At 45.2% G+C, this 10,114-nt stretch overlaps 1 protein-coding gene across 3 annotated transcripts in view; it reads left to right on the top strand.

The window, feature by feature from the left end:
- rarga (retinoic acid receptor gamma a) overlaps positions 1 to 10,114 on the top strand; it is a 42,780-nt gene that overhangs the window by 31,807 nt on the left and 859 nt on the right. For all 3 annotated transcript variants that reach the window (XM_032521106.1, XM_032521107.1, XM_032521108.1), the window contains 7 exons: positions 4,618 to 4,766; positions 5,142 to 5,283; positions 6,318 to 6,481; positions 6,895 to 7,071; positions 7,822 to 8,026; positions 8,321 to 8,479; positions 8,697 to 10,114. The exon at positions 8,697 to 10,114 is cut by the window's right edge and continues 859 nt beyond it. In XM_032521106.1, the coding sequence (XP_032376997.1) occupies positions 4,618 to 4,766; positions 5,142 to 5,283; positions 6,318 to 6,481; positions 6,895 to 7,071; positions 7,822 to 8,026; positions 8,321 to 8,479; positions 8,697 to 9,061 (1,361 nt within the window). In that variant the 3' untranslated portion in view covers positions 9,062 to 10,114. The remainder of the gene's footprint in view (positions 1 to 4,617; positions 4,767 to 5,141; positions 5,284 to 6,317; positions 6,482 to 6,894; positions 7,072 to 7,821; positions 8,027 to 8,320; positions 8,480 to 8,696) is intronic.

Genomic DNA, 10,114 nt, shown 5'->3' with positions numbered 1-10,114 from the left:
TGTGTGTGTGTGTGTGTGTGTGTGTGCGCAAGCCAGACTTGTGTGCCTTAAAATGTCCAGAGTTTTGTCATTAGAACTAAAGGCAGCTATGAATAAATGCCAAAAATGTTCTACTACACATATCTGTCTGGTCTCGGATCATATGTGTGCGTCATGTGTGTTCACACATGAGTCTGTCTCTCTTTGTGTTTCATAACTTTCTGCTGGTTCTTACAAAATGGTGTAAATTCCTGGAGGGGTGTGTTAGGGTTTCTCACTACTCCTGGCCAGCTGGGTGTGTTTTCACCGCTCAAACCTGAGCCATTTTCCTGGTCTACAGCTAATTTGTTTAATGATCATATTCTTTGTTTTAAAACACAGCTTAGCAAGGCCTCTTTACAGGCATGAGAGTGAATTTGTCTGTGTGTGTCTGTAGGAGCCCAGGTAATGAGCTTTCTGACAGCTGTTGAAAGGGCGTTGCTACTGCTCAGCACCTTTTAATGAAAGCATCCCCCTCCTTGTCAACACACACACATTCCTCCCTCCCTCCTCCCAGCTTTCAACTTCCTCACCATATAAACCATTTCTTTCTCAGTTGCAGGTAAGGCAGGTTACATTGTGAGTGCTTGTGTTACTCAGCAAGAGAGACTTGATAGTCCTCCCACCTAAAAGCTTGCAGGTGACTCAACTGTGTGCAACAGAGCTTGAACAGTGCAGCAGTATACAACCTGTGGGAAATGAAAGCAATTGTAAGAAGGTGTAGCAGTGAGGGACACAGAAGTGGCTACAAGAGCAGTGACGGAGATCCTCCGGAAAGACTGGTACTGACAAGAGGAAGGAAACATGCCTGTTGTGAGGGACCTTGTAGCAGAAGCCTCAGAGGGATGGCAGGAAGACGTGGGCAGAAAAACAGAAAATTAGAGTGAAACAAGCTGGCACTAGAGACACGGGTGTGGTAGTTTCTTTTCCTCTTTCGTGAAGCACAGTTCTTCATAGAAACCTTTCGGTGTGTTGCTGGTCACTCAGTGAGCGCCCTGCGGTGCTGTAGTCTCTGCCATGGGGTAGATTGCCAAGGGCACCCTCAAAGGCCCCACCTAGTGTGCCAGCAAGTCGTCCAACCCACTGTTCACCATCCTCTCTCAATCTGCTCCCCTTCTGCCACTGCTGTCTGCTTACCCCTCTTTTCATAGTGAGCCCTACTGTGTGCCCCTCTCTCACACACTGCCTCCAAGTCTCACACTCTGTTACTGTTCAGTGCATTCGACAAGAACACGCAAGCTTTACAGGCTGTTTAATGAAGGTAGAGGTGGAGACAAATGCCCCACATGCCTGTGCTTGCAGTTCAACACAAAAAACATGCACACAAAATGAGCCACACACACACACATTTCTTTTGGAACAGTGGAGCTCACTAGTGCACTGTTATGAACCGTCCTGCATTTGCAAATCAAATAGACATAAACACAGAAATGTGTCCCTCATGTACTGTACTGTAAGTACACTGTCCTCACACAGCCTGTGCATTCACTCTCACATGCCAAGACTAGACATCTTGAACAGTGTCCCGCTGAAGATTCAATCACACCAACAAGTCACGTAGACAAAATCTGCCTATTGTGAAAGAATACTTGTTACCCTGCCAGAATGTCATATGCTGCTCAGCTAAAAGGAGTGTGTTGCAACAAAAAACATGAACAGTATAGTCACGGCCTTTGCTCACATACATTAGAAACACTCCCTTTTCCAGTTAAGTGAACAACAGGCACATTCACCAAAGTGTTTTTCTTTATAATCTCTTCCTTTTCAATCTTTTTTTCTCCTAATGTAGCTGGTTAATCTGAAGGGACGTCAATTGGCCCAGTTGACTTGACCTAGAATTTAAAGTAATTGACCTAGTTGAAGTCACCTTCAGCTAAACAGCTATTTCTGTCGTGTGCAGTTAGATTTCTAATCTAATGAGGTTGTGGAGAATGATGTACTGCACATCCCACTCACGCTGAAGCACTTTAGTGCAATGTAGGGGCGGATTGTTGTGGGTATTTGATAGTTTGTAGGCAGTGATTATTATCCTCCTGTGTGCGTGTGTGGAGTTTGTAGCCATTGAATAGTATCTCTGTGTGTGCGTGTATCTGACCAGGGGATTAGGCCTGGTCAGTGCAGCTGGGCCACTTGTGCACAGAGAGCATTGAGAGAAGGGATTAGAGAGTAAACTGATACTTAGCAGGAAACGAACAGTGGCTACTGGTAACTCAACTATCCCCCTTCTTGCCTCTCTTATCCTCTTCACCTCCCCCAACAACAGCAGCCACCCACCTATCCCACTCCTCTCGTCTCATCTGTCCGTCATCGGCTCACAGGCCTCGGCCGGCGGATTGTCATGCAAATGATGCCCCAGGCCTCGGAGCGCTGATAAGAAGGGCCTCTCATTTCACAGGGCTTTGTTTTCTAAACAGTGATGAGCTGAGTTGAGGAGACTGGGGAAAGGGGCTGCCTGAATGGGCCCTCTCACTGTGGCGCCCTGGGGTAAGTGGTGCGGGGGCTTTGGATGGAGTAGGCTGAATGAGGCAAAGTCTGGGAGGCGGGTACAGGAGTCATGTTCTCTGGCAGGAACCAGGTTCAATGTGTTGACGGAGCCTGATGTATTTTCTCTCTCACTGCCTGTCCGAGTTTTCTCCAAGATGGCCTTTCTCTGTTTGGCTTGCTTTCTTCCTCCATTTAGACAGTGTCAGTCAGTGTTCGTTACTTGACGCCACATATGGTTTGTCCTTTTCTAAAGGGTTGTCAGCGCTCGGTCTGGAGCCTCATTTGCTGCTGTTATTATTGCATAAACACAGAGGTTCATGGCACGTTCAGAGGGTTTTCGGTCTCCCACTGACCCTACTGCTTTGTTGCATTCTGGCCAGGGAGATAGGAGACCTGCTGTAGAAACATTCAGCGGGTATAAACTTCAGGTTTTAGTTTGATTTGCACATTTGGCTTCGGGATCGCTCTTAAAAGCTAATGGAAAACATCTTTGCCTCCAGCAAAGTAAGGCTTTCATTGGAAGAATTTGAATGTGAATTCTGAATAGTCAAATATAAATATGTATATGAAAAACAGATGTTTGAGCAGCAGGCAACAAATGAAAAATGTCTGACATATTTCTGTTACTGTCATTAATGAGGTAGTAGCTGGGCAGTTACAGCAGCTGTAGCAGAAGTGAAAGAAAGGGTTAGCTTGGTCTTGAACAAGATTTGCCCTCAGGAGCAACCTGTGTCCTCTCCTCCCCCTTTCCCCCTCTGCCCCTTTCTCTGTTTTTTATCAAATTCCACTTTTTATGCCCTTTTTTTTCTTCTTTTTGAAGTCTCCAGTCTCTTGTAAAAAAAGCCAAGCTGGTGGTTTTTGCCTCAGCCTTGGGTGTGAGAGAAAGGAGGAGGGGGGGTTGTAGGTTAAGTTTAGGCTAGCCCTCTGTGCTTTCCATTGAAGGTGCTGGGGGTAGGTGGGGGCAGTAAAAGTTAGAATTTTAGAGCCTCCCTGTTTTTTATTTTATGATTGGCTTTTTTTTACGGGCTGGGAGCTACAGCTGGTGGTGTGAATAGCTGTCCAAGGTGACCGAGTCCCAATAAAGTGTAGGCCAGCCGGGCTGGGGCCTCCAGTCCAGCCATGGGACTGCCTTTATAGGCCGCCTTACGAGCTTAGGCCTCTATTAAAACTTGGCAGGGCTGCACTGAGGAATTTAGGGCCAGGAAACAAGAGAAAATAGGGGTTGTGTGTTGGGGTGGTGGGATGCAGAGTTGGGGGGTTGAAGTTTGAGGGTAACTAAGGGTGAAAGTTGAAAGAGCTGCTGTTGGGTAAGTGGATGTTCAAGTGTGCAGCGTATGGATTCCATACTTCCCCCATACAACATGTGTGTCTGTGAGTTTGTACAGGCTAGCATATGCCGAGGGTCTGGTCCTATGTGTGTGCAGCAGCTTATGTTTCTCAGGGGAAGTATGGAATCCATATGCTGCACACTTGGAACATCCAATAGAGCCTGTATGTGTTCCTCTTTTGAATAGAGTGAAGTTCAATGTACCATAGCAAGTATGTGACTCAGGTTTGCGCTGACATCACAGTCGTGTTCCAGTTTAAAAGGTAGAGGAAGAGCTTTGCATGCATGTGTGTGGACATATGTCTACTCTTGTGCGTGCAGAATGTCATCATGAGGTGTTGTCAGTCCTTGGAATGAAGTAGAGCCAGCTATGACTCTTGGCTGCAACAGCTCACTCTGTTACCCGGCCTTATCAGATAAGCTGTCGATCAACAGTACTCTTGCTTGCTGCTGTAAAAAACAATTTTGTCTCTGCTGTCATACAGCCATCCTTCCTTTGTTTCACTGTGTTCACACAAAACGGTAATCTCCACAAACATGAGTGCTGGCCCTTAGGGTGGCAATGGGTCCTGGAAATAGAAACAGGCTGAACATAACCGTAACTCAGCATCTTTTGCTGGAAATGCTGTCAGCTGTCATATCATGTTTGAATGCAGTTGAACACACTCAATTGTCCTCATCTGCTAGGTATCGACAAGTGCACATTTAACATTTCTGACTAGCTGCGGGACAATTATGTGTGACAAATCATGTGCTCATGTGTGTCTTTCTTTTTATCTTCTCCATAGCGGTGGAGACCCAGAGCACCAGCTCAGAGGAGATGGTACCCAGTTCTCCGTCTCCACCTCCTCCACCTCGTGTCTACAAGCCCTGCTTTGTGTGCCAGGACAAGTCCTCAGGGTACCACTACGGGGTCAGTTCCTGTGAGGGCTGCAAGGTGAGAAGAACCTGCCGAAGCCTTTTGAGCTTTGCTTTCACTGGATTTATTACATTACATTTCACATTGAAAATTGATATTAGGTAGTCGTTACCTGCCTTTTCTTTCAAGATGATGGAAGAGTCTTGTCGGCAGTCTGAAGCTACTTTTATTATGTGGGTTAGATTGTAGAGTGAAAAATGTAATCATTAACAAAAAAAAAAAAGAAAGTGACAATACAAATAGTTTAAATGCTAGAATGTTTTGCTTTTCTTTTCTGGATTCAAGTTAGGAAAAAAAAATGAAAGAAGGGCTATAATGAAAGAGAAACAGTTGAATGTCACATCTTAAATATGATGACTTGACTACAATGTCTTTTGCTTCCTTGGACTCTAGGGTTTCTTCCGCAGAAGTATCCAGAAAAACATGGTGTACACCTGCCACCGAGACAAGAACTGTCAGATTAACAAGGTCACACGCAACCGCTGCCAGTACTGCAGGCTGCAAAAGTGCTTTGAGGTCGGCATGTCGAAGGAAGGTGAGCCCTCCCTGGAATCCCAAGATGTAGAGAGACCCACTTTCAAAACATGGATATTTATTCACATGTGAATATCCACACACACACACACACACACACAATGCTGCAGATTTTTAGATCATAGATTAAGACACAGTATGATATATCTGACTACACTGGAGACATAGGCAAGCAGATGATATTTAAATTCTACTTGGCTTTTTACCTCCGAAGGACAGATCTGATCTTATTCACACAGTGTTAACTTATTAATATATTCTTAAAGTTCAGTCAGAGACTCTGGGAAACTATGCAGCAGCAGATGATGAGCCTACCAGGGGTGGTGATCGGGGCGAGGCTGGGCTCTGTACCAACCTGACTAATCGCTTTACGAAATGATTCTGAGTTCTTGTTTCACCGCAGAACCTCGCCCCTGTGGCCAGCACAGACACTGATTTCATTCATAAAGACAACAGAGCGAAGAACATGATTTAGAGTTTTGACAAAGCTAATGGCGCCAGGATTCACGCACTGTGCCAAATCAAACATGCAGTAATGGGACCTCTTTAGTTTAACCTTATGTGTGTAAGTGGCAGTTGCTTGCCCTTCACAGAGCCCTCGGGACATGTATGTGGGTGCAATGTTTGTGTGAGATGTGTGTTAGGACCGGGATCACATTGTGCCTTCTGCTATTACTGGATATCCTGAGAGGAAGGAAAGTATGGGAGGAGGAGGGAGAGGACGCAGAGAGGGAGAGAGTGCAGGACTGGCTTATGTGCACCGGTCAAGTGGATAGAGAGATGGACAAGGAAGAGAGCCGGCGATAAGAAAGAGATAGCCAGTATCTGTCCCATGCTAAAGGAAATATGTTAAAACTGTTAAGAACAAATCTCCGTTGCTACTGAGTTCTGGTTTCCAATAGCGAGCACACTGTCCTTGACAGTGATATAAGACACAGAGTATGAGTGCTGTGGATGTTTTTATATGTGATCACAGATAAAGAAGAGGAACTTTCTGTAGCTGATCTTTGTTGGATCTTGTTTTTCTTTACAAAGCGGTGCGCAATGACAGAAACAAGAAGAAGAAGGATGTGAAGGAAGAGTTGGTGCTTCCAGAAAGCTATGAGCTAAGTGGAGAGCTAGAGGAGTTGGTCAATAAAGTCAGCAAAGCTCACCAAGAAACCTTCCCGTCACTTGGCCAATTGGGCAAATACACCACCGTAAGTCTCACACACACACACACACATACACACACACACACACACGCCAACACACACACACACGCACACGCACACACACACACACACACACACACACACACACACAGCTGTTCACTCATACTGTGTGTGGCAACATTCTTCAAGCTACGCCATCACTGAGGGCTCCCAGATTGCATGCAAAGACGTAAATTCACCGTAGCTTTCCCAACATAGTGGTGGTTTAACTAATTCAGTTCTCCATTAAGCCATCTGTGTGGCCTCTGAATGATTGATGCAACATGTAAATGGATTTCTCCCCCCTTGATTGATGTAAAATGTAAATTGTGTGTTGTGAGGCTCGGACATGCTCGCTCTTGATGCAAAGAGGGTTGCACATCACTTCCGTAACAACATACGTGTGTGTGTGTTTTCAGAACTCCAGCTCAGACCACCGTGTCCAGCTGGATCTGGGTTTATGGGACAAGTTCAGTGAGCTCTCCACCAAATGCATCATCAAGATTGTGGAATTCGCCAAGCGGCTGCCGGGTTTCACCACTCTCACCATCGCTGACCAGATCACTCTACTTAAGTCAGCCTGCCTGGACATACTGGTGAGATACTGGTGTCTTTTTGATATCTTCACTTCCTCTTTTCTTACAAATAAATGTACTTGACAGATGAGTAAATACTGGCATCTGGTGGTAAAAGGAGGTAGTGCAGGAAGGTTGATCCAAGTAATACTGAGCCTACTTAGGCTGGGTAAACCCAGCCTGACCTGCCAGCGATTTGATGTCAACCTGTAGCTCAGGCTCATGCTCAGGCTGGAAACCTGCACATCTTTCTATCCTGTCTCCATTACAATTTTGCTGGGACCAATCACAAACTGCCTTATCCACCTTATCCACCTATTGGTGGGTTTAAGCAGCTTCTCGTTTACATTCAACATAGCGGCCACCGAAGTGAGCCTGTGTTCTCTTAATACATCCATGGTGTGTACGCAGCAATACATCCACACTACCTCACCCAAATCGTTGCTCTGATTGGCTGAAGGACTATCCACTTGCGTACAGCGTCATTTGAACTATGCCAGTTGATCACGCCTCTTGTGCAGTAGAAAATACAGAGCAGACTTCCCAGACCAATGTTCAATCTTAAAAGATTGAGCTTGGTCCGGTGATAGCCAGACTAAAGCCTGCTGAATTATTGGTGGGAAAATAGTTATGCACACATGATACTTTGAGCTGATATCTATGTGTTTAGCTAATAGAGATATTTTGCTGCTGTAGAAAACCTTGTTAAATCAACATTACATCATATTTTGCTCCATGCTTACAAAGTTTTCCACCTTCTTTTGCTCACAGATGCTGAGGATCTGCACACGCTACACTCCAGAACAGGACACTATGACTTTCTCAGATGGCCTGACTCTGAACCGGACTCAGATGCACAACGCCGGCTTTGGACCACTCACAGACCTGGTGTTTGCCTTTGCTGGCCAGCTTCTACCCCTGGAGATGGACGACACAGAAACTGGCCTCCTCAGTGCCATCTGTCTCATTTGTGGAGGTACTGCAACTTACACATACACAGTGGCTGTGTCTCATTCCGCAGTACACTACTAATGTGCACTGACCACTCACTGCTGTAGTGCTCACTTACGATTGTTAGTATTGTCCCAAAAGGAACACTTATGTTAAAACAATTACCGGAAATACCGGAAGGATTAGTAAAAGAGCTGAATTATTTCAGTTAATAATTTTACAATTTTAAAACTTTCTACATTTCTTTTTCTTTTTTATGACTATTTACAATTCTGGTAAATAATAGAGAATTGAATGTGTTTTCTGCACTCTTTACCAGACCGTATGGATCTAGAGGAGCCCCAGAAAGTGGATAAGCTGCAAGAGCCTCTTCTTGAGGCTCTAAAAATATATGCACGCCGTCGTCGCCCCAACAAACCTCACATGTTCCCCCGCATGCTGATGAAGATCACCGACCTTAGGGGTATCAGCACTAAAGGTTAGTGTGAAATGGTTAATTTCTACAACAAAGTTTGATTATTGAAAAAGGCCTGGCCTGGTGTTATAACCAATTTGTTAGAGAGGGCTTTGTCAGTAAGACATTGAACCTCTACTACTTTCAGTCTTTTGGTGTTTCATTTGTGTGTCTTTGTGGTAGGGGGAGCAGTGTTAAAACATGATTAATAATCTACCCTCGCCATTTTCTCTGCTTCCAGGTGCGGAGAGAGCCATTACTCTGAAGATGGAGATCCCAGGGCCAATGCCCCCTTTGATCAGGGAGATGCTTGAGAACCCAGAGGCCTTTGAAGACCAAACAGAGGGCAGCGAGAGCCCCCCGCCACCACCGCCACCGCCACCTCCACCACCACCACAAGCCCAGGTCAAGCAGGAGGCTGAGGATGAGGACGACGGCTGGGCCACAGAGAATGGCAGCGAACCATCGCCGGAGGAGGATGAAGACGACGATGAGGATGTGGGGGATGAAGATCGGGACAGGGGCTCGGACAGTGATGGGGAGCCCTGGGGGGTTCTGGATGCCATAGATGGTTCAAGGAAAGGCCTTGTTGGGAGGGCGCAGTGAACAGAGCATTTCATACATACACACACTCATGTACAGTACATGCAGGTTCAAACACACACGCACACACACACACACACACACACACATAGATACTTACAACACAACCTCACTCACTCACCTCAACAAAATGCTGGCCTTACCTCCCCCCTTCGCTCTCCTTACTGCACATCACTGTGTCTTCCACAGCGGAGCACAGCAGAGCCTTATGAGACACTTCTAACTCCGGCCACATGGTCCATGACAGGTGAACTACAGAACAATAAAGTAAAGGAGAGATGACAGTAAACCATATGAACTCCTGGCATAGCCAAGAGGGAAGTAAACCTGACAAAAAGAACAAAAACTCTTTGAGAAAGATAAACGTCATTTTTTCCCCTATATTGTTGTTTATATCTAAATAGGGGAAAGGCCAAACCAGACACCAGAACTGAGCAGTTGACTCAATGGATTACAACAAGCACATTTCTCAAAAGACAACAAGAGTACAGGGCAAAACCAAATTGAGTATGCTAATCTTTTGTTTTTGTGGAGATTGTTTTACGTTTTACTTTACTTTCTTTTTTTCCTTCAATTTATGAATAAGTCCATACATATCTATATACCATTACATTTTTGTCTTTATTTGTTATTCTGGTTTTATATATGAATCCTTTTAAATGAGTATTTTCTTTGAGAAGAGCTTTCCTGAGAAGATATTCTGGGGAAAAGAAGGGTAATCAGAACTGGCTGGGTCTTCCTTATCAGCTACATATGCTTAGCTGGGGCTTTTTGGGCACTTTGGCTCACTGTGGATGTCAATGATAATCAACCCAGAATACTATTGTTATGTTGCAGTGACTTAATCAGTTTCTGTTATCAGGGAATTGGCATTATTCTATTTTCTCTCGTTGTAGCCAACTGAAGCTGTCAATATGGAATTAAGTATCTTTGTGCCAAAGTTAGGAAAGTCATCTTTGGAGCATGAGTTTAACTACTGGCAGGGACTCCAGCCACGATCCAGCGCTCACTCTCACATGCACTAACACACACACACACACACACACACACACACAC

The sequence above is a fragment of the Etheostoma spectabile genome, chromosome 7 (genome assembly GCF_008692095.1).
Source record: "Etheostoma spectabile isolate EspeVRDwgs_2016 chromosome 7, UIUC_Espe_1.0, whole genome shotgun sequence".
Classification (NCBI taxonomy): domain Eukaryota; kingdom Metazoa; phylum Chordata; class Actinopteri; order Perciformes; family Percidae; genus Etheostoma; species Etheostoma spectabile.
This window is presented reverse-complemented; position numbering and strand designations above follow the sequence as displayed.